The 25,620-nt window shown below is 42.2% G+C and overlaps 1 protein-coding gene across 3 annotated transcripts in view; it reads right to left on the bottom strand.

The window, feature by feature from the left end:
* Positions 1-25,027, bottom strand: part of LOC126336177 (uncharacterized) — a 31,959-nt gene extending 6,932 nt beyond the window's left edge. The window contains exons 1-2 of one of the 3 annotated variants that reach the window (XM_049999679.1): positions 24,888-25,027; positions 10,111-10,975 (exon numbers count right to left, since the gene is read on the bottom strand). In XM_049999679.1, coding sequence (XP_049855636.1) covers positions 10,111-10,806 — 696 coding nt within the window. In that variant the 5' untranslated portion in view covers positions 10,807-10,975; positions 24,888-25,027. Of the gene's footprint in view, positions 1-10,110; positions 10,976-16,513; positions 16,600-24,887 lie in introns of those variants that run through there. The other 2 variants (XM_049999680.1, XM_049999681.1) reach the window with 2 other exon arrangements.
* Positions 25,028-25,620: the final 593 nt, after the last annotated feature.

Genomic DNA, 25,620 nt, shown 5'->3' with positions numbered 1-25,620 from the left:
AGTTCTATGTACTGACTTGGCAGAAAATCCTAAGAAATTTTGGTGTTATGTCAAAGCGGTAAGTGGATCAAAACAAAATGTCCAGATACTCTGTGACCAAAATGGTACTGAAACAGACGATGACAGACTAAAGACCGAAATACTAAATGTCTTTTTCCAAAGCTGTTTCACAGAGAAAGACTGCACTGTACTTCCTTCTCTAGATTGTCGTACAGATGACAAAATGGTAGATATCGAAACAGATGACATTTAAAATAGCTCAAAAGAGGAAAGGCCGCTGGACCTGATGGGATACCAGTTCGATTTTACACAGAATTCGCGAAGGAACTTGTCCGCCTTCTTGCACCGGTGTACCGTAGGTCTCTAGAAGAGCGTAGCGTTCCAAAGGATTGGAAAAGGGCACAGGTCATCCCCGTTTTCAAGAAGGGACGTCGAACAGATGTGCAGAACTATAGACCTATATCTCTAACGTCGATCAGTTGTAGAATTTTGGAACACGTATTATGTTCGAGGATAATCACTTTTCTGGAGATTACTCTGTAGGAATCAGCATAGGTTTCGAAAAAGACGGTCCTGTGAAACCCAGCTCGCGCTATTCGTCCACGAGACTCAGAGGGCCATAGACACGGGTTCACAGGTAGATGCCGTGTTTCTTGACTTCCGCAAGGCGTTCGATACAGTTCCTCACAGTCGTTTAATCAACAAAGTAAGAGCATACGGACTATCAGATCAATTGTGTGATTGGATTGAGGAGTTCCTAGATAACAGAACGCAGCATGTTATTCTCAATGGAGAGAAGTCTTCCGAAGTAACAGTGATTTCGGGTGTGCGGCAGGGGAGTGTCATAGGACCATTGCTATTCACAATATACATAAATGACCTGGTGGATGACATCGGAAGTTCACTGAGGCTTTTTGCAGACGATGCTGTGGTGTATCGAGAGGTTGCAACAATGGAAAATTGTACCGAAGTGCAGGAGGATCTGCAGCGAATCGACGCATGGTGCAGGGAATGGCAATTGAATCTCAATGTAGACAAGTGTAATGTGCTCCGAATACATAGAAAGATAGATCCCTTATCATTTTAGCTACACAGTAGCAGGTCAGCAACTGGAAGCAGTTAATTCCATAAATTATCTGGGAGTACGCGTTAGGAGTGATTTAAAATGGAATGATCATACGAAGTTGATCGTTGGTAAAGCAGATGCCAGACTAAGATTCATTGGAAGAATCCTAAGGAAATGCAATCCGAAAACAGAGGAAGTAGGTTACAGTACGCTTGTTCTCCCACTGCTTGAATACTGCTCAGCAGTGTTGGATCCGTACCAGATAGGGTTGATAGAAGAGATACAGAAGATCCAACGGTGAGCAGAGCGCTTCGTTACAGGATCATTTAGTAATTGCGAAAGCGTTACGGAGATGATAGATAAACTCCAGTGGAAGACTCTGCAGGAGAGACGCTCAGTAGCTCGGTACGGGCTTTTGTTGACGTTTGGAGAACATACCTTCACCGAGGAGTCAAGCAGTATATTGCTCCCTCCTACGTATATCTCGCGAAGAGACCATGAGGATAAAATCAGAGACATTAGAGCCCACACAGAAGCATACCGACAATCCTTCTTTCCACGAACAATACGGGACTGGAATAAAAGGGAGAACCGATAGAGGTACTCAAGGTACCCTCCGCCACACACCGTCAGGTGGCTTGCGGAGTATGGATGTAGATGTAGATGTTGACTGGCAGTTTACTACAGATGGTAGAGCACTTGCCCGCGAAAGGCAAATATCCCGAGTTCGAGTCTCGGTCCGGCACTCAGTTTTAATCTGCCAGGAAGTTACATAATAGCGCACACACCGCTGCAGAGTGAAAATCACATTCTAGCTCATTTTGTTGTTTTCCCTGAAAAATCCAGGAATTTTTGAATTGTTAGCAATCGCTAATTGCCTTTAACTCGACAAAGAAATTAAAACTAACGAATGCCTCATTTCTTTATTGACGTTAAGCAGCCATTAAATGGGACAGCATTCAGTGCGACTTTCACTTAATGGGAGGCTGAATCGGGTATCCGCCCACTTCTGTGTGAAGTGATAGGACACAGCGTTACTTAGGCGCCGACGCCTGAAGTGGTAAAGCCTTGCATAAACAATTAATTGTAGAACTTGATTACAGCAGAGTGCATTCCTACCTGACATTATTTAGGAAAATGCTAATTTTCGTTAAATGTTGAAATAACTGTAGACTTGTCATTATTTAGTCTACTGGTGTATTCACGATCCCTTTCGGTCATAAGGAAACGATAGAAGTCAAAATCATTTAAAAAGCATTTAAAAATATATTGACTTTTCGTGGGTAAAGCTCGAAGAAAGGGAGAAATCGTTTCAGTAAGGAGAAAATCACGAAGACAGTAACTTGATTCATAACACAAATATAATTTTTTAAGTGGACATTAAAAGGATTAACGGAAGGCGCTACATAGAGGTCATCACTAGCATAAATAAAATTTTAAAGAATTAAACTGTGAGGAAGCGAATGACACGAAGTTCTATTCGGATATTACATTTATACTAAAAGAACTTAATGGACAAGAAGATACTGTTATGTCTTACTTTATTCAAAAGCACTGTTCAATATGCATTTTCAGAGCAAGGTCTTAAGGGATGGGAAAGACTCACCATGGTTTCATAGCCGTGTGAGAAAACTGCTATGTAAATTTTATGTTCAGGACTTATGATGTTTTTGCAGAACGAAAATTGTAAATAGGCTGTTTAGGTTTTTCTATTGGTAACGCCACCGCCACGTAATGCTCTGTAGAAAAAAACACTGGCTGTTCTGTGTGCAGTCAGTGGCTGGTTGGCATTGTTGTAATACTCGCCATTGTAGTGTTGGGCAGCGGCAGCTGGATGCTAACAGCAGGTGGTGTTGCGCAGTTGGAGGTGAGCCGCCAGCAGTGGTGGATGTGGGGAGAGAGACGGCGGAGTTTTGTAATTTGTAAGACTGGATGTCACGAACTGCTATATACATGGTGTTTCAAAAATGACCGGTATATCTGAAACGGCAATAAAAACTAAACGAGCAGCGATAGAAATACACCGTTTGTTGCAATATTCTTGGGATAACAGTACATTTTCAGGCGGACAAACTTTCGAAATTACAGTAGTTACAATTTTCAACAACAGATAGCGCTGCAAAGTGATGTGAAAGGTATAGAAGACAACGCAGTCTGTGAGTGCGCCATTCTGTACGTCGTCTTTCTGCTCTAAGCGTGTGCTGTTCACAACGTGCAAGTGTGCTGTGGACAACATGGTTTATTCCTTAGAACAGAGGATTTTTCTGGTGTTGGAATTCCATTGCCTAGAACACAGTGTTGTTGCAACAAGACGAAGTTTTCAACGGAGGTTTAATGTAACCAAAGGACCGAAAATCGATACAATAAAGGATCTGTTTGAAAAATTTCAACGGACTGGGAACGTGACCGATGAACGTGCTGGAAAGGTAAGGTGACCGCGTACGGCAACCACAGAGGGCAACGCGCAGCTAGTGCAGCAGGTGATCCAGCAGCGGCCTCAGGTTTCCGTTCGCCGTGTTGCAGCTGCGGTCCAAATGACGCCAACGTCCACGTATCGTCTCATGCGCCAGAGTTTACACCTCTATCCATACAAAATTCAAACGCGGCAACCCCTCAGCGCCGCTACCATTGCTGCACGAGAGACATTCGCTAACGATATAGTGCACAGGATTGATGACGGCGATATGCATGTGGGCAGCATTTGGGTTACTGACGAAGCTTATTTTTACCTGGACGGCTTCGTCAATAAACAGAACTGGCGCATATGGGGAACCGAAAAGCCCCATGTTGCAGTCCCATCGTCCCTGCATCCTCAAAAAGTACTGGTCTGGGCCGCTATTTCTTCCAAAGGAATCATTGGCCCATTTTTCAGATCCGAAACGATTACTGCATCATGCTATCTGAACATTCTTCGTAAATTTGTGGCGGTACAAACTGCCTTAGACGACACTGCGAACACCTCGTGGTTTATGCAAAATGGTGCCCAGCCACATCGCACGTCCGACGTCTTTAATTTCCTGAATGAATATTTCGATGATCGTGTGATTGCTTTGGGCTATCCGAAACATACAGGAGGCGGCGTGGACTGGCCTCCCTATTCGCCAGACATGAACCCCTGTGACTTCTTGCTGTGGGGACACTTGAAGACCAGGTGTATCGCCAGAATCCAGAAACAATTGAACAGCTGAAGCAGTACATCTCATCTGCATGTGAAGCCATTCCGCCAGACACGTTGTCAAAGGTTTCGGGTAATTTCATTCAGAGACTACGCCATATTATTGCTACGCATGGTGGATATGTGGAAAATATCGTACTATAGAGTTTCCCAGACCGCAGCGCCATCTGTTGTTGACAATTGTAACTACTGTAATTTCGAAAGTTTGTCTGCCTGAAAATGTACTGTTGTCTCAAGCATATTGCAACAAACGGTGTATTTTTATCGGTGCTCGTTTAGTTTGTATTGCCGTTTCAAATATACCGGTCATTTTTGAAACACCCTGTATATTGTGACTATTAAGGTAAATACATTGTTTGTTCTCTATTAAAATCTTTCATTCGCTAACTATGCCTATCAGTAGTTAGTGACTTCCGTAGTTTGAATCTTTTAGTTAGCTAGCAGTAGTGGCGCTCGCTGTATTGCAGTAGTTCGAGTAACGAAGATTTTAGGTGAGGTAAGTGATTTGTGAAATGTATAGGTTAACGTAAGTCAGGACCATTCTTTTGTAGGGTTTTTTGAAAGTCAGATTGCGTTGCGCGAAAAATATTGTGTGTCAGTTTAAACACAGTCATGCACAATTGTTCTAAGGGGACGTTTCAAAATCTCCTCTATAAGAATCAACATGGATTCCGAAAATAGAGACCTTGCAAAAATCATCTCTCTCTGTTTCTCCATGAGATCCACAGCGCTATAGGCACCGGCGCTCAGGTTGAATCCGCGTTCCTCGATGTCAGCCAAGTGGAAAAAAATACAAGCTTGCCGTGGATTGGATCAGATTGCGACTTCATTCACGAGAAGTCAAAGACTAGCTGGCAAATAATGTTGAACGATGTCAAAATGAGCGTTATGTTTTCAATGAGAGAAGTGTTCATTGACTTTGAAGGAAAATTTTGTCATCCGGCCTCACTAAAAATCCTATGAGGTTTTTGGTCTTACGTAAAATTAGTAAGCGATTCCAAATCATCCATTCAGTTGCTCAGCGACAATAAAGGCACCGGAACGGAAAAGGATAGAGAGAAGACCGAAATACTAAATTTGCTCATCCGAAATTGTTTCACAATGGAATATCGTAACGCAGTCCCTCCTTTCAGTCATCGTAACAACTTAGAAATTGCAGATATTGAGATAAAAACAACTGTAATCGCTTAGCAGTGAAAAGGCATCAGGACCAGATGAGATATGTATAAGATTCTGCAAAGATTATGCGAAAGAATTTGGTCCACCTGTAGCAGTAATTTATTGTAGGTCACTAGAGCAACAAAGGGTACCTAGTGACCTTAAAAATTGCAGGTTACTCCTGGTTTCAAGAAGGCTCGTAGGACAGATGCACATAATTATATGCCTATACCGCTGTCAGCGCCAACCAGCCTGGATGTGGCTCTCAGGCGGCTTTCCACATCCCGCTAGGTGGATACCGGGCTGGTCCCCACGTTCCACCTCAGTTACACGATTCCCAGACATCTGAAAACGTTCGCACTGTTTCATGGCTTACACTAGACGCAGACAGCTGGGGTACACTACTTCTGTCCCGTGGTGTTCCGGGGGGGGGGGGGGGGGGGGGGGGCGACAAACACCTCCAAATCCATAGTAACAAGGCCAACCCCGGGTTGACGTGGGACAAAGGCCCAAAGAAAATGGTGATGATGATGATCGTTGTCACCAATCTATTGTAGAATTATAGAACATACTTTATGCTCAAGAGTTATAAAGTTTTAGGAGAACGAGTATCTCCCTTATAAAAATCAACATGGATTCCGCAAACAGACATCTTGCGAAAATCCGCTCGCTCTGTTCCTCTATGACATTCGCAGCGTTGTACACACCGGCTCTCAGATTGATGCCTGATCCTGAACATCAGGAAGGCATCTGATGCTGTCGCGCACTGTCGCTTAGTGAAAAAAAATACGAGCTTGCCGAGTATCTGACCAGATCTGCGACTGGATGTGAGTACATTCTTGAAGACAGGACTCAACAGTCTGCTCTTAACGGAACTAAATCGACAGATGAAAAGATAATTTTGGGAGTACCCTAAGGAAATGTGGTTGAGCCATTACAGTTTAAAATGCAAATAAATGATCCAGAAGAATGCGTCGAAAGCTCTTTAATGCTGTTCGCTGATGATGCAGTAGTCTAGTCTGTAAGAACGTAGCAACACCAGAACACAGTAACGATTTGCAGAACGACCCACAGAGGATTGATGAGTGGTGCACAGGTGGAAACAGACAGATTCACAGACAGAATCTTAAGGAAATGTAATTCATCCACTGAAGCAGTGCCTTAAAAGGCGCTTGTTCGACCGATTCTTCAGTATTTTCATTACTCTGGAACCCTTACCTGGTAGGACTGATAAAAGAGACTGAGTCGAACCAATGAAGAGCGAAGCGTTTCGTCACGGGAACGTTCAGTGCTCGCGAGAGTATTGCATAGATGCTCAACAAACTCTAGTGCAGATGTTACCAGAGAGGCTCTGTGCATCACGAAGACGTTTCCTACGGGAATTTCGAGAAGACACTTTCCGGAATGAGTCTGACAACGTGTTACTTCTTCTCACATACGTCTCGTGACGACAACGAGAAAATTCGAGAAATTCTTCCCACGTGCCGTTCGCGAGTGGAACAGGGATGGAGAGCAATTTACTGGTACCATAAGTCCCCTCCGCCACACACCGTCAGTTGGCTTGCAGAGTTATGATTAAGATGTAGATTGGTAGGAAAATATTTGTTTTTTCTTTTCTTTTCTTTTTTTTAATACAAGTGTAACAAAAAACTGGTTGTGACATTACCCAGAAAGGAAGGTATGAGAGGAAATAAAACTCTCTATACCACTTACGTCTAGTACAGCTTCATACGAGTCAGAAAATAACTGAAATTAAATATCGGTGTAGCAAATGATTAATACTGCTGTGAGTGGTCAGAGATTCTGGCCGTATAAAGTGGTACGCTCAGCTGGCTGTTAAGTGTCTGACAATTTAATAAACATTACCTAGAGCCCACTAGCGCAAATATTTATTATTGGCAAATATACAGCAAAAACATTAAAAAGCAATAGTTGATACATATAACCGATTACATATTCAGAGATCGTGCAGACGTAAAATAACAAAGGTGGGACATTTTATATAGTCCTTGCACACCAGGTCGTTCGCTTACATACTGTTTTTACATATAATTATGCACTGCTTAATGAGCGTGTACCTTTCGAGTATGAGGAATTTTACTTGTTGACCGAATCATATTATGAATCAGATATCGAGTTGTTGCGACCAGTAGGATGGCATGTACGTATATGAATAGAAACTATGTACGGGATGAAAGGCATAAGTAACGATAAGATCGCCCGTATACCTTCTGCAGCAGTACACTGACTGGAACGCTTTCCGCAGACGGTCAGGACCTAAGTTTATACACGTGGGCAAGAAACTGAAAGGTATCTTGTGATAAATATGGCTTCCGTTTTTCTTGAATTCCTCACTTAACTCGAGGCTCTCAATTTTCTTGGTACTTTATTCTGTGCATGTTACACGAGAAACTTGGAAACTGACATTTGTAAAAAATGTAAAAGATTTTACTAAAATGCATTCTCTGCTATGATGCGTGGGGGGTCATGACAATATGAGCTTCCTCTCCCTTCTTGGATCCTTATCTCATGTTAAATGCTACATTCAAAACAGAATGTAAAATCCGAAGGTTGTTTCATGTACGATGCTGTTATGGCCCAGGGAAGCTCCACAACTGTTTAATATTGTGATATTAAAACCACAGCACTATTGCCTTTAGATGATTGTGTGTTACTCGTATTGCGTAAGTAATGCTTCTTTCCCTGGTACTGCAGTACCTCACCATGTTGTCAACTGGTATTATAGTCTGCTATTTTGGCATGCTATGTAAACATGACACCAAGTGTGTAAGCTGCAGTTGTTGACTTCTGTACCATCACAGACTATAAGGTAGCAATATGACTCACACGTTTTGGTATGTTATCAAATCACTTTGAGGTTACTAATGTGATCAACAGAACTGTTAACGCATGACTAGTAAATCAACTCAAGAACTAGTGATCCACGTCCAGTACCATAAAGCCGTACACTTTTGTGCCAATCTGCTGTTGCACTCAAGAATTTAGATCGTAACTCTGTCCATCTGTTTTGCATTCGAAATTAATCTCTAAATATCGTAAAAAAATGGTTGAAATGGCTCTGAGCACTGTGGGACTCAACTGCTGTGGTCATCAGTCCCCTAGAACTTAGAACTACTTAAACCTAACTAACCTAAGGAGGCAGGATTCGAACCTGCGACCGTAGCAGTCGCGCGGTTCCGGACTGCGCGCCTAGAACCGCGAGACCACCGCGGCCGGCCTAATTATCGCATTTCTCCACACTTTCGAGGGCCTCATGTGAGTCCCATACCATCATAATCAACTGTCTTTGCTCACTTTGATCATTGCTGACTTCAGTACCATTCTTCTATTGAGAAAGAACCCGAGAAGATCTTTGGACGACATCCATACAACCTGGAAACGCACCAGCAACTATGACATCTAATCGTGAAAGCCTTCACTGTATTGAGAAATTGTTTTCATTTCTACGGATAGTGTAATTCATGAAACTATGTCACATGGTTGCGAATATCCCCGACAATTGTTTTCCTGTCTCGGGTCACATCTCTCCAACGGAGGGGGTGCAGATTTGAGTTAGTTAATGTAGGAGAAGTCTTAGTATGTTGATGACCTGAGGATTATTCCTTGTCTTTTGTGTGCGTTCGCGTGTGTATTAAGGAAATAACTTTCATATGTGACATGTGACAACAGTCCAGAATGAGGGTGGGTCGAATTATGCGACTATGACAGAGATCCTCGAACAAAGTTGTAGAGCCCTGAAAGTTAGGCTCTCGCTCTGAAATATGTATGGTTATCTTGTACTGCAGATCTGTTCAGCAAAATGCTATGACTTGGCCGATATTTTCGAGTAGAAACAAGTCTTCAGTTAAACAACAAGTATTTAGTAGACCTGTCAGGTCTGAATAAAATTGGAGAGAAAAGAAATTTGTGGGGCAACCTGGCTAAAAGAAGGGATCGATTGATGGGACACATTCTGCTTCGCCAAGGGATCCAGTTTAATACTGAAACGAAGTCTGAGGAGTAAAACTCGTAGAGAAGACCAACAGATGAATACATAAGCAGATTCAGAAGGATGTAGGTAGTAATAGTTACTCAGAGATGAAGATGTTTGCACAGGACAGAGTAGCAGGGTGAGCTGCATCCAACCAGTCTTTGGACTGAAGACCACAGCAACAAGGCTTGCACCATATTTTACTTCTGTTTCCCACTTATCAGTATTTTTGGGCATATAGCTCTTTTTCAAGTCAAAAACAGCATCCCAAGTTGGAAAGTAGGACACTGGATTTGCAGCAAGCGTTTCAGAATACATACAGGTTCCAAGTAAATGGAAATTTTGCAGTGAACACATGGTGTGTCGTGGGGCGACCACGCTGTTTTTAAAATAATTGAAAAGCCACGATAGCTTCAATGTCCTTTACTAGATGACCGGTTTCAGCACTCTGAAGGTGCCATCATCGGATCTGAAACATGTATTAACATTTATAAATGTTAATAGACGTTTCAGATCCGATGATGGCACCTTCAGAGTGCTGAAACCGGTCATCTAGTAAACGATATTGAAGCGATCGCGGCTTTCCAATTATTTTAAATGGAAATTACTTTTAGTCAGCAAACGATTTTTCAGTTACATAAAAATGACGCACCTGGCTTAATAAAAAAAAGTTATTTACTCTAAGAGATGAATGACTTGTTTGGCAGAACCATGATTTACCTGAAAATCGTAGAAAATGACTTCAAGCTCATCCTTCAAACACCGGAACATCATGTTGTTCTTCTGGAAGTCCCCATGCACCATGACAGTGAGCTTCTCATTACAGCTGGCAACAGCGTGTGTTGCTCTAGGCAGCAAGGTGTCTGCCAGTTGCAGAAACTTGTTTCGGTACCTCCAGAACCAAGGGTAGCGGTTCAGCACGTCGGCCATCTTCAGGAGGACTGTCCTGGCCTGTGACTGCAGCAAAGGGGCCTGGCTGGGGCCGAAGGTGACGGACTCTCGCAGCAGCGGCTCCACCTGGGCGTCACGGAGCGCAGTTGCAGTGGAGGCGGCGTGGAGGCGCGCCAGCCCGCGCAGCGCAGCCAGGGAGTGCGCCAAATCCAACCCGCGGGCGGAGGCGGCGCTGGGCGCCTTGCGGAAGCCCGCGGCCGCCACGTCCTGCAGCAGTATACAGCCGCCTCCGCACACGCCCCAGGAGGCGGGCCCTAGCGGCCGCCACGCCCCTCCCTCGACCGCCTTCAGCGCCGCCTCCGCAGCAGGCAGCGTCCGAGAGTACACCGCCCGCTCTCGCCGGAACAGACCCGCAGAACCGAGCCTTCCTCCTCCGCCCCCGCCATCAGACAGCGGCGCCTTCACTATGAGGCTGGCCACAGCTCCGTGCTGGGTCAGTCCCTGAACACGTAGTGTCTCGCTCATGAATCCAGCACCGCCACCACAAGCATTCTCCACCCGTACACTGTCCTCCAGGACATCAAATCCGGCCAGCCTGAAGGCGGCGACAAAGTACTTGCTAGACGCCCACTAGGGGTAGAATTCCTTTCTCGTTATCTCCAGTGCCATTTAAATTAGGTCCAAACTCTTCCACCTGCAAATGAAACAATAAATCAAGAACGACATGCTCAACAAACAAATGAGGCTAATAAAGTCGGGAGATCTACATGGCACTTTCTGTGAAGATGGTTGTAAAGGAAGCTTATCATTACTATTGTATAATTTGCATGTCCTAGGCGCAATGAAGTTACTGAGGAAACCGGCAGACCCGGCCGGTATGGCCGAGCGCTTCTAGGCGCCATTTTTATTGCCATAGGGATATCCGTCGTTTTTATTTTTTGCCGAGTTGTTATTTTTAGTGTCGTTATTACTGGTGTTGTTTTTGTGGATTGCGTGTTCTCGGAATGAGGGAAGGGGTGATAGAGTAATTTTACTCTACAAGTGGCGAATACACCAGGATATCCTGGGGTACGAGGATGGTCCTCTTGTTGCTATACGTCTGCAATGGTCACGCATCGCAGGTAACAGTGACGCCTCTCGAATCGGGTGTTATGCTCTCGAGACAACCGGATGTGTTGCTCACTAGTCATGACTGGACACTAAAAAGAACAGTGGAGATCTGGGAGATTAGGAATGAGATGTGCCGGTTGGAGGATGCCGTTCTGGAATCATACAAGGAGGCACGGGAGAATAATTTATTTAGCGAGGGCCGACCGGTGTGTGGCCGAGCGGTTCTAGGCGCTTAAGTCTGAACCGCGCGACCGCTACGTCGCAGGTTCGAATCCTGCCTCGGGCATGGATGTGTGTGATGTCCTTATCTTAGTTAGGTTTAAGTAGTCCTAAGTTCTAGAGGGGGGGGGGTGATGACTTCAGATGTTAAGCCCCATAGTGCTCAGAGCCATTTGAAACCATCAGAAAAGAATATCTGCAGAGGATGGAGGAGCTCACTTTATGTGCCTAAGATCATGTTGGCATGATTTCATATCCTGAAGACACTGAACGAATTGTGACCAACCTTCCTCGCTTCCTCTCTTTTCCGTTTTCCTATTTTCTTTTCACAACAGACAAACCTCTTTAATTTCCAGTAGATAGAAATCACAATTAGTAAAGATAGTGAAGAAACCTAGAGTATGTTGTTAGTCTAGGAAGCATTACGGTTGTAGTCGACTATTTGGCAGATCTGATGTGTGCATCAATCACAGACTGCTAAAACAATCAAAGTTACTGAAAAACTACAGAAATATAAAAATATCAGGGTCAAGAACCAGTACTAATACTTGCATGGTTTCGATCTTGAGAATGAAACATAAAAGTACGATAGGAATAAAAACCAGTACTAAAGCTCAGAGACGATAGGCGTTTATGGCCAGACATCAGGTGGATGCAAAACAATTGTACTTCATGAACGTCTAAATGGGCTGCGAACCAGAGTAAATAAACAGTTCAAAAATAAAATGAAACTGGGGGAGTAACTGTACAGATGCACGTGTTAGCATGCTACTTATAGGATTCATGGAGATGCGCGGGTCTAAGATCGAAGCCGCCTGGCAGACTAACGGCGAAGGCCAGGGTGCTCGTACCATGGATGCGGTTTTTAGGCCGTCTCACACGTCCAACTAGATGTATACCAAGCTGGTACTCACATCGGACCTCCCTCACATGATATGCAACCATTTAGAAAACATTCTCACACTTACACATGGGATAACAATAGACATACACAGATGGCGTAGACAAGTTACATCCCAGGGGGAAGGGGTGGCGACAGGTAAGGCATGTCGCTACCGAACGTTGCTAACTTTGTCAAAGCGAGATTAACAGGCTGAACCCACGAAGATATGTGGTAAGGCGAGGAAGAAGGCGACACAACTGAAGGAAGAAAAACAATTTTCAGATACTGAGTCTCCAGACGACGCTGTCGAAGAAACGATCACGTTTCTCCGTCTAGAGTGCGAGGTTGTCATCAACAGCAATATGGTATAAATAAAAAACCATTTATTCGACGAAAGAAGCTTCTTGATATCAAATATTTACATAACTGTTTGTGGATCATAACGTCGCAAGCATACTACTACTACTACATGTAAGTAAAACGTGAACCACAGGAAAATCAAAAGCCGGCCGCTGTGAACGGGTGGTTCTGGATTCTTCAGACCGGAACCGCGTTGCTGCTACGGTCGCAGGTTCGAATCCGGCCTCGGGCATGGAGGTGCGTGATGCCCTTAGGTTAGTTAGGTTTAAGTAGTTCTAAGTGTAGGGGACTGATGACCCCAGATGTTAAGTCCCATAGTGCTCAGAGTCATTTGAATCATTTGAAAATCAGTAGAGAAGAACCTGTAAGCATTTGAAATGTAATGCTACAAGAATAGTAAGATCAGAGTTCACTGCATCATCAACAAGGAGGTCGTTATAGGTGAACCAATAACTCATTTGTAAGGGAATGACCAAGAAGTCTGAGCTGAAGGAATCATTCAGGTACTGGCCTCGTTTACTCAAACTGCAAACAAAGAAATGGCACTGATGTTACCTGCCATCTACCAGCCACAGCACGATTTTTAACAAAATGTGATTATATATTTGGATACATCTGCTTTGTGTTGGACTGATATTACATTGCAGCTGTACTGAAAAAGAAATGCTCATCCAAAGACGGAAGTTGCGTTTGAGCACATGACATGCTATATAACACAAAACAACGACGGCAGTAATAACTGGAATCAACGTTTTGGGGTGGCTAAAGCAGAGATGGGTGCATGTTTAACTGACCATCACATCTAGATCTACATCTACATGAATACTCTGCAAATCACATTTAAAAGCCTGACACAGGGTTCATTGGACCACCTTCAATATTCTCTATTATTCCAATCTCGTATAGCGCGCGGAAAGAACGAAGACCTATATATTTCGATACGATCTCTGATTTCCCTTATTTTATCGTGGTGATCGTTCTTCCCTATGTAGGTCAGTGTCAACAAGAACTTTTCAAATTCGGATTTAATGATTTCCAGCCCAAATCCTGTATCATTTCTGTGACATTCTCTCTCATATTTCGTGATAATACAAAACGTGTTGCCTTTCTTTGAACTTTTTCGATGTACTCCGTCAGTCCTACCTGGTAAGGATCCCTCACCGCGCAGCAGTATTCTAAAAGAGGACGGACAAGCGTAGAGTACGTTGTCTCCTTAGTAGGTCTGTTACATTTTATAAGTGTCCTGCTTATAAAACGCAGCCCATGGTTAGCCTTCACCACAATATTTCTATGTGTCTTTCCAATTTAAGTTGTTCGTAATTGTAATACCTAGGTATTTAGCTGAATTTACGGCTTTTAGATTAGACATATATAATGTAACACAAGTTTAACGAGTTCCTTTTCGCACTCATGTGGATGACGTCACACTTTTCGTTATTGAAGGTCAACTGACACTTTTCGCGCCATTCAGATATCTTTTCTAAATCGTTTTGTACTTTGTTTTGATCTTCTTATGACTTTATTAGTCGCTAAATGACAGCGTCATCTGCAGACAACCGAAGACGACCGCTCAGAATGTCTCCCAAATCGTTTATATAGATAAGGAACAGCAAAGGGCCTATAACACTACCTTGTGGAACGCCTGAAATCACTTCTGTTTTACTCGATGACTTTCCGTCAGTTACTACGTACTGTGACCTCTCTTATAGGAAATTGGAAACCCAGTCACATAACTGAGACGATATTCCATAAGCACGCAATTTTACTACGAGCCGCTTGTGTGGTACAGTGTCAGAAGACTTCCGAAAATCCAGGAATACGGAATCACAGGTGGTGTTCAAAATTACCACCGGCAGCGGCAACACACGCTTCCAGTCTAGTATGGAATGACTGCTACACATGTGCTACCATTTCAGAGGAGATGTCCGAGCAGGCTGCAGTAATACGCCGCTGCATGTCGTTGAGTGTAGTTGGTATGTCCCTGTAAACAGCGTCTTTCAGCTTTCCACACAGGGAAAAAAATCTACAGGCATCAAATCTGGGGAATGGCCAGCCAAGATATACGTCCTCTGCGTCCAGTCCAACGATTTGAAAACAATTCGTAAGACATGCGCTATGAGCTATAAGTTTTGATACCACAGGTTCCTCCTATTCTGCAGAGGAACGTCTTCTAGCTTCCGTGGAGGTTGCAGTGCTTGTGCACGTTCAGTGTTCAATCTATGAAGCTGGTAGTTCACTGTCCCACACCACACGTTCACACTCCATGAATCGTAACGTTCCATCTGGAATTGTCAACAGGCCAATAGCGTATAGTTCGGCAGTTTATCTGTCAATGACTGGTAAATGTAGCTTCGTCATTCAACAAGAAACATGATACATCTGGAATATCCTGTCATAATGCCGATGTACTGCATTTAATACTATTCCCATAATCATGTCCATGCAGCTCTTGATGGACAAAGATGTAACAGGATGGCACGTATGTCGATGGAGAATGCCTCACTCATGCCAATTCCTCGTACGATTGCTCGGGAGGGAATTAGCGGATAACTGCAACAGCAGCACACTGACTTCTGTTATCACTTTTTTCCTTCTGTAACGTTGTCTAGTTGTTACACTACCACTTCCACGTAACTGTTTGAGGGCTTGATGAATAAGTGCTGAGACGATTTACGTCTATTGGGCCATCTTGCCGCATACACCGTTCAAGAACGAACTGCGTTCTTCCTACACTCGCGATGCAACATGAGTATGTCTGTTTTTTCTGCATTAGTAAATCCCATTGTCCACTCACGACATACTGCTAGACTGTAACACACTAACTGACTCGCAAGTAGCAGTGCACTCAAGGAACAAACAAACTCACTGTAAGCAACTACGCAGATTGAATTCTACAAACAAGTGTTTCAAAATGCGGTATTTCGTAAACGATTCGCGCTAGAATCCTGCAGCAAATGCGACCGACAGCCTAATTTACCCTACTTTTATTTTATTAGTGTCAATAAGCAATATTCCATTTAAAAAAGTGTATGTTTGCACAAAAAGTAAATTTCCTAAGTACTGTTACCATCTGTCTGCTGGCTAACAATGCGAGTCCCTGACTTTTACACCCATTCTGTGAAAACCTCACATCAACAGCGCTTTCTAGTTTCACAAAATTTGCGGTGACAATTTTAGATGATTCACCCTGTATACCAGCTAACTTGCAAAGACTGTGATTCAGTATACATCGGACAGACACGTCGAAATTTCATAATGAGATGCACAGAACATTGAAGAGCACTGAGTTGTAACAACACACATTCTACATTTGCAGACTACCTCATCAAAAATAATCACCGCCGCAATGGCTTAGAAACAGACCTTCAAATCCTAAGATACAGTAATATGTGCACCAATTTTTAACAATAGAAAAAAAATTACCACATCCAAAAAGCTATGTCACAGGGAAAACAGTTATCAGTGACAAATCAGTACTTTGTAACAAACATTATTCAAAAATCTAAACAAATCACTGCACAATACAAAATAAAACACACACACACACACACACACACACACACACACACACACACACACACACAGAGAGAGAGAGAGAGAGAGAGAGAGAGAATGGAAACAAAATAGAACAGATTCAGAGTTCGTGATGTCAAACCATACCAAAAGAGTAAAGCCGTCGGCACACGGACCGAACTGTCGAACGTTAACGTTGAGCGTGCCGAGGTCAACGTGCTGCTGAACGCTCAGGAGCGATGAGACTTGTGCACACGGTACATGAGCCCCAACGTGGTATAACGCGATCGCAACGCACTCCAGCGGCTGTTAAGGGATGTTTCTAGTTCGTAAATCACACTGCTCATCCAACGTGCGCGCGTAAAACTCCCACGTTAGCTCTATTAAAACGCACATTTCCTCCATCGTCCACAAAAAGGAAAGTACCATGTCCAATCAATAAGGGAGCATACTTATGGTTAAAATGGCTCTGAGCACTATGGGACTTAACATATATGGTCATCAGCCCCCTAGAACTTAGAACTACTTAAACCTAACTAACCTAAGCACATCACACACATCCACGCCCGAGGCAGGATTCGAACCTGCGACCGTAGCGGTCACGCGGTTCCAGACTGAAGCGCCTAGAACCGCACGGCCACACCGGCCGGCGGCGCAGACTTATAAAAGTGCCATTACAAACAATTCGGTACAATTATGGAATACTTCTCCGCATTAGATAAACATTGGATCATCATTTCCACATTTTAGTAAAACCCCAAGGTCAATGTTACTAGATCACTGTTCCTACCCAGTAGCAGATTCTTTGCAGCATGTGAATTACGAAACGTAAAAGAAAAAGGAGTAAAATATCTTTATACAAGTAGAGCAAGCTGTCCAGTAGATTAAACCAATCGAACAAAGTCACCCCTCAAAAAAAGGAGAACTTATATTTACATAACATCAAGTATTATAGTATATACTTATATTAAACTAGTAATAAAGTATCAGAACCTAATAAAAACGTTAGGGAAAAAAATTGAATGTGTCAAGACGCGAACCACCGCCCCAACAAACAACTCAATACAGGTCAGTAACGCTACACATTACGGTGAACCAACAACACTGCCCACGCATCTAATCATATTATGTTAACGCTTGCTGAAAACCATACTTGTAGATATGTTACTAATTGCAATTTCATTATAACAAAGTGTACCAAGAACAATGCGTTTTGGGTGGATCTTCAGTATGTCAATTCCTTCAAATAGCCTACTCTCATAATACGCAAGTTACAATAATTCCTTTGCCACGAATATGATGTTTCTCATTTTTTATTGGAACGAATCACACAGTTAGCCAACGGGTTTTCCAGTGATTCTCAATTTACCGGTACTCAGAAACGACAAATATGCCTATAGGCCTGAAATGAATGTCAATATGGCGCCTCACAACTCTGTACTGAAGGGAGACGGCGTGCGTGTGACGTAGGTGGCGTTGTGCCATCACATTGGTCAACGCTCAGACGCGCGCTCAGAATATCTGACATGACAGATATTGCTCTGCAGGTTCGGAAAGACTCCGGAACGTGCTATTCCACGCGATGACCTCAGAAACTCGGCACGCTCAACGCTCAACTTTCGGATGCACGGTCCGTGTGCCGACGGCTTAAGGAAAACGACAGTTGGAAGCGCATATGAGACGTGAGTTTGTAAGGTGTCAGGCAAATCCAACACCTTACATGAAAACCCTGACATGATCAGCAAATCCAGTAGTATGTCACATAGCTCCGAATAAATCGTGACATTAAATTAACCAAAATAATACGAGTAACGAGTGAGCAAATGGAATACCACAGACTAACACAAGAATGGCTAAATGCATGTCGTACCTTCCCACCGTGAGGCAGACGCAGTTCCGAGGGGAGAAACGAGGACAGAAGCCGAGAGCAGAACCGTGTTAAGCTAGAAGGCCCTACGATAAGGGACGGACTGGACACCCACGTCGGCAGCCTACCTCTAAGACTACCACCCGCACGTTTTAGCGTGAGACTTTTTCGCGTCTCAGGTACATCAAGGACCACCCCCTAGCCCATGTTAAAAGATAGAGCCCTCCAGAAGAACAGTAGAGATCTCACGATAACGCTAAAAGGACCACACCAGCAACAGGTTTTAGCGTGAGACTTTTAGCGTCTCTGTTACATTGCAAACTTTAAAAACATTGCCCCACCACGAAAAGTATAACGTCTCTCATTGGATAGACAGAATTTTTGTAGGCGGAGCTTAAGGTTAACATTGAGACCCTGATTGGTCAGATGAAAACATAGCCAGATAGTTTTTTTAAACTAACTTCGGTAAATTGTAGTAAGGAGAAGTTAGAGGGTTGGTTCCGAGACGGCGAGCTGGATGGCTGCTGCGCCGGCCACTGCCACCCTGATGCTGTTTAAACACCGACAAGGTAATGAACGCACGCGATGCCGCATTTTTGAGCGCATAAGGCTTCACTCAGAACTGCAGAAGTCTCATCTGTTACACCCCCTTTTTTGCGTAATACTAGTGTCGATCGTTAATTAAAACTCATGGTGTTCACATTTGCCACTTGAAGAAAAGATCTGAAAAGCGATGATTTTTCTTTTATATAGTTATTGAGAATCCACTGTAATTTACGACAAGTTAAATAAGTAATTAAAGATAACTGAGGGTCACTGTAGACCATTTTGAAAGTTTTCTCTTTTGTGAAACTTAATTTAAACCTAGATTATAGATGTGATATGGCATAGGTCATCCTTCGATCCATTGTAGAACTTGGAAAACCACTCAGGGAATATTCGTTCACATTTTTGTTGAACTCAGTTGGTTTTTACCATCCTGTATTGAAACATTTCCTTTTATCTATATTGCAATTTATAAACGATGTTTTGTGAGTAGAATAAAATTATCAATGGTAAACTTAACTGCTTTTTCTTCGTTATTTTACCAGCTAACTAAAAATAGGAAAGCCTTGAACCCTTTCCACTATATTTAGTTAGTATTAAGATTCTTTTACAGGGAGTGCAGTGGAGCTGACGCTGAGATCATTTAGTATTTGGTTATATCATCGCTAGTCTCACTGAACTCTTCTGAATTCTAGATGTCATGTGTGGTCTGGCGTCTCCTTACCAGCAACAGGTCCCAGGTTCAAACTAGTTAATTCCCTAAAAATCACGCTCAGATCGTCGTTGCGCGAAAGAGGTAGGGAGACACGATATAGTACAAACAGACTCCACCATGAATGTTTAGAAGTTCGTGTAGTGAAATGTGTTTCCAAAGCTTCACACAACTTTTACTGATGTTCATAGGTTCAGCTCGACTACACAAGGAAACACCTGCCACATAAAACCAAACCTGTCATAGCTCAGGACTAGTGAAATACCGCAATGATACGGCAAAAAAAAGACATATGCCACGAATTTTACCAGAACTACAGTTTTGAGTTTTGGAGTGGATAATAAACAAAAATTCAATGCAGACAATTTTTAACATCCTTCATGTTTGCTAATAACATGGTGTACTGATTTAGATCTGTGGCTGATTTTAGTTGGCAGCCATAGGGCGCACATAAAGTAAAATAAACGGTAAAATGCATATACAGTTTAAATAGCAATAAAATCGGATGCATCATATCCTCTAACTAAACATCATATGTCTGTATTTCAGGAAATAAAATTAAAAGTATCACTTCAAACGTCACAACTGTAATGAAGCATGTTTGGATAATAAAGTTATAATTTGTGTACTTGCAAAAAGGCAATTCACTAATAATTCATCAACAATGCTCGAAACAAACATTTTATAAGAAATACGAATGAGGAGATAAACAAGGGTCTCATCAAAAGAAGATGGCAGTCTGTCCACGAACCTGTAGATAGCTCATCCAGCGAAGTTTTGCAATCGTTTAACGCTCATTTAAATGACGAGTAAAATAAATGTAGGTCACTGACAAAGCACTGATACTAACCTGAAAAGTGAGCAGCGCTATTGGAGATATCTGCCATTACTACTGATGGCTAGAGTCGCTTTTATATCTTAAATCTCCTTCTGAGTCTTTATCTTTCTCGTGATAAGTTGATACTTCCAGCCTTGGATAACAAATAACATCTTCGTGATTAGAGAGCCTTTAAACCTGCACAATTGTAATACACTGACTGACGAAAAAAGTCACCCAGACGTGGAGGAGAAAATGAAGTGAAATTTCGCTGGTTGAGAGAATATGTCATGTTAGTTCAGTAACTACAAAACCGTGTCAGATTTACAAAGAAATTGGCAATATGAGCCGATTCATCAGTTTCACGAAAAAAAAAAGTCTTCTTCTCTCCAGGGTTTTCAGTTTGGTTTCACGGAGCATTTCCGTAATACTCTGTTATTCATCAAACTTATCGCCGGCCGGTGTGGCCATGCGGTTCTAGGTGCTTCAGTCTGGAACCGCGCAACCGCAGGTTCGAATCCTGTCTCTGGCATGGGTATGTGTGATGTCCTTAGGTTAGTTAGGTTTAAGTAGTTCTAAGTTCTAGGGGACTGATGACCTAAGATGTTAAGTCCCGTAGTGCTGAGAGCCATTTGAACCATCTGTTGTAAAGGAAAATTACTTTTGATAAGTTAGATGGTTCAAAATGGTTGAAATGGCTCTGAGCACTGTGGGACTTAACTTCTGAGGTCATCAGTCCCCTAGAACTTAGAACTACTTAAATCTAACTAACCTAAGGACATCACACACATCCATGCCCGAGGCAGGATTCGAACCTGCGACCGTAGCGGTCACGCGGTTCCAGACTGTAGTGCCTAGAACCTCTCGGCCACTCCGGCCGGCTCTAACTTATCGGTAATAAATCCAGTGGCACACATTTGAATTGCTTAGATATCGTCCTTTAACCTGGCCTCGAGGCGATCTCAAAATTGGGTCGCACAAGTGTCGTATACACGGTCTTCTTTGTAGAGGAGCTACACTCTCCTATAATTCTCCCAGTTGACCATTCGCCTTCTCTTCTACCGTCCTTATGCGCTCTTTCCATGTCATAACGCTTTGCAACGTTATACCTAGATATTCATTCGACGTGACTGTGTCAGGCAGCAGATAACTAAAAATGCAATCGAGAATTACAGTTTTGCGTTTAGTACCCGCCTGCATTAACTTTTGACATTCCGAGCAAGCTGTAATTCGTCACACCAAATAGAAATTCTGACTTCAGTTACATTTCTACTGTCACTCGACGGCGACACTTTCCAACATACTACGGCGTCATAGTAAACAGTCGCAGATAGCTGTTCACTCTGTCCGCTACGTCGTTTATGTGTATCTTTCCTATACATCATATTCAATAAGAAAATACGCTACAGTTATAAAAATTATTTTTTCAAAAGAAAGGAAAGTACTTCCCGATTTTAGCACATAATAATTTTTACAACTGTAGCGTATTCTTTAATTGACAATGAATTACAGTTGTGGAAGTCCCGTGAACAGAAAGGAAACGTACTGACTGATTTGCTGACTCGACATTGCCCACCCCGAAACGCTAAGGATGGAAACTTGAAATGTGGAGAGGGTGTCGATCAAATACTGTAGACATCGGTTTTGAAGGGTTTTTCAAAATTACACTTCTATGGGGAATAACTATGAATTGAAAGGTTTTTTTTTATTATGTCACTATTACGGCAGTTTTGAAGCTAGAACTACGAAACTTGGTATTTGTTTTCTCGGCCAGAAACAAAAAAAGTTTTAGCATTTCTGGATATTGAGACGGTAACGGGGTGAAATAGTGGATAAAAGATTCTCTTTTAAATAAATCATTATTAAAGAACTATTTAAGCACTTTTAAAGCTACATCTATCAGAACTGATATTTGACTTCTCGGTTAGAAATAAAAAATACATGTTTCAGTGTTTTCGGAAATTCAACCCTTAAGGGTGTAAAGCAAGAGACGAAATTTGTTTTTAAATATTTGATTATGAAAGCAGAATCAAAAACGTGAAAAGTTATAAAGCTGTTACAATTTGTGAACTAAATCAAAGCAAGCTATTAAACAGACACCACGAAAAATTAGCTTTGTCAGAATTGTACAGTAAACAAACGGATCTTTCAAGCATTAATTTTTCAGTGGAGCTAATATATGTTTACAAAATTATTTTTATCGTAATTACTACGCAAACTAAATATTACTGGTGACTAAACAGGTAGCATGCTTAAATGCGAATCCATATACAGGAATGTCCGTTTGAAATGAGAGAGTTCAGTACCGTGCATAATACTGGCGCTGATAACTATAGAACTACTTATCCGATTTGTCTGTTTATTTTTTTTAACTCGCTCTATGAAATTAATTAAATCAGTTGGAACACTTTAATTATGCAAAGAGTTGCAGCAATATAAAGGATCACTAAATCTTCTATAACATGTAGATTTGTACGTGATTAATGGGTATAACACACACATACGATAACAGAAAAACGTAAAAAATATCTGCACAGACCAGTTTACGCGAATGAAGCTGCGAGCGCTAAGCTTGTAGTAAAGAAGAGTGGTTCTATCACACATCCCTCCTAAGCGACATGAATCAAACATTCTAATGAACCACACATCCTAAATTATTGTTATTACACATGGAAATCTTTGCCTGATTTAACAAATATTCATCCTTCATTTGCCAAGTTATGTACGTATCGATATCAGATGTCACATAACCTTTCCCTTCCGTAGACTTCCTCCTGTGATAAGATTTGGTGATGATATCGCTAGCGTCACGGAAAGAGAGGAAGAATTACAGGACCTGTTGAATGGAATGAACAGTCTGGTGAGCATAAAATACGGTTTGAGAGTAAATCTATAAAACACGAAAGTAATGAGAAGTAGTAGAAACGAGAACAGCTAGAAACTTTGCATCAGAACTGGGGATCACGAAGTAGACAAATTTAGGCAACAAAATTAACCGTGACAGACGGGGTGGAGACGACATGAAAAGGAGACTAGCACTGGCAAAATGGGCACTGTTGGCCGAGAAAACTATCCCTGTACCAAACATAGGCCTTCTGACAACCCGTCCACAACAAAGGTCAGCATTTAATAACGATTGTGGTGTTGCTCAATCTGCGAAATACTGCATTTTCGGGCAACAACAGTCATATTATGTGGCAGGTGTCATTAGAGCATAGTTAATAAAGTCATTTCATGTAATAATCAAAAAACTAGCCACTCATCTTTTTGTGTTTCCCACTCTGGTCTCGTCGTAAAATCATGGCTCAATCGTTGAAAATCTAGGTGGTTATGATTCCAAGTTTGGATGCAAAGAGGCCTAGGTTTTATTCTGCTATATTCAAAAGTTTTGTAGATGCGCTTCACAAACCATTCTTGAAGATTAGACTTTATCAGGACAATGATGATGTAAAGAATAATCAGCACTCCGAATTTAAGCTACACTTCCTTTTAATTGCTTTTATTGCAATATCACGTGACACACTAACATCACTTCACAACACAAAACATATTTGAAAACATCTTCCTCACAGTCAGTGTTAAAGTTCACACTTTATAAGCGGACTACGTTATGACGTCCAACACTTCACTTTCTCAAGGCCCGACTCTCTAACAACTCAACAACTAACTAACTATCGCTTACGTAGAAGTACGTCAAAGATCATAGTGATAAAAGAAAGAATACCAATAAGAATAATATTATTGCAATATAAACATATCGATGTATCACAAATAAAATCAAATATGAATGTTGTCTCAGAAATATGTTAAGTAGTTAACAGAAACACAGTAGAATATTGCTGGTGTCGAGAGGTTCAGGTGAGGTACCATAATGGTTACGTAATTCAAGTACCTTTACAGCCTTAATCTGGGGAATAAATTTTTGAGAATGTACATTTGGAGCATAGATGATATGGTAGTGAGACATGGACTATGGAAAAACCGGAACAGAAGAGAATAGAAACATTTGAGATGTGGTGCTTCATAATAGCGTTCAAAAATAGTTGAACTTATCAGGTAAAGAATGAAAAGATTCTCCGCAGAATCGGCGAATTAAGAAATATATGGGGAACACTGGCAATGAGAAGGGACAGGATGATAGGACATCTGTTAAGAAACGAGGGAATAACTTTCGTGATACTAGTGGAAGCTGTAGAAAGCAAGAGCCGTAGAGGGAGACAGAGATTGGGATACATCCAGCAAATAACTTAGGACGTAGGTTGCAGTGCTGCTCTGAGATGAAAAGTTTGGCACGGGAAAGGCCGCATAAAACCAGACAGAAAACTGATGACCCATGTGTTTCCACCCGTTTGAAAAGTCTGTTGGGTGAATTGGGATGATACCATGTAATACAACAAGTCCTGCTGAATCAGTATTGTTCATTATGGTTAATACTGACTAATACCGTTTGTAACTTAAATTCCAGTCTAGTTTTTGATAAGCGTACCTACAGTGAAATCGCTCTACGACGAACTACCGTCGTTACTGGCGCGTCTCTCTCATAAATATCTGCAGTACAGAAACATTCCATATTACTAACCTTAACGCGTACAACTTACTGCTGATAATCGGACTGAGATCGAATGACTGGCGCCAATGTAGGCACTGACGTCGGTGTTACTCCCGTCCGCTGTCAGATTACACTCAGGCGCCGTGGCCGTGGCCCAGTGGCATGTGGGTCAGTGGACTGCATCTTATCGGACAGTGCGTATCTGCATCTGGGGAGCACTCGATGCTGCCGAGCGGACATTGGCCTGGCTGCTTGTCTCTCTCTATATCTGCTGCAGATAGGGAACGCCTACTGGGCATGGAAATGTCACTGACCTCTTCAGCCGTAGTTGCGCCAGTCCGAGTGTTCTAGAACCACCCAGCTGCAGTCTTCTGTGAGGTGTTTCACTGTTCAAAGCAATAACGTGGAAATGAGGGTATGCTATTCATTATGGTACCACTGGCGTTCTAAAGTACAGTCGAACTTTGTTTATCCGGATTAGGTGAGGCAGACCGCCATGCGAATTATCCGAAATCTGGAAAGTCTGAATAATTAGTTAAATCCCATAAACAAAAGTTACTCGTATGTATTTATTTTCACGTAAAGATACAAATTATATGCTCAGAACTTTAACTTCTTGAACTAATTCATCATCTCTTTCGTCATTGTCTGCAGACTGATGAACGGCGATAATATCACCAGAAATCATAGCTGCGCTATAATATTACTATCTCAGAATAATCACAAATTATGTTGGTAGTATACAATTACGTCTACTTTCTAC

The sequence above is a fragment of the Schistocerca gregaria genome, chromosome 2 (genome assembly GCF_023897955.1).
Source record: "Schistocerca gregaria isolate iqSchGreg1 chromosome 2, iqSchGreg1.2, whole genome shotgun sequence".
Classification (NCBI taxonomy): domain Eukaryota; kingdom Metazoa; phylum Arthropoda; class Insecta; order Orthoptera; family Acrididae; genus Schistocerca; species Schistocerca gregaria.
This window is presented reverse-complemented; position numbering and strand designations above follow the sequence as displayed.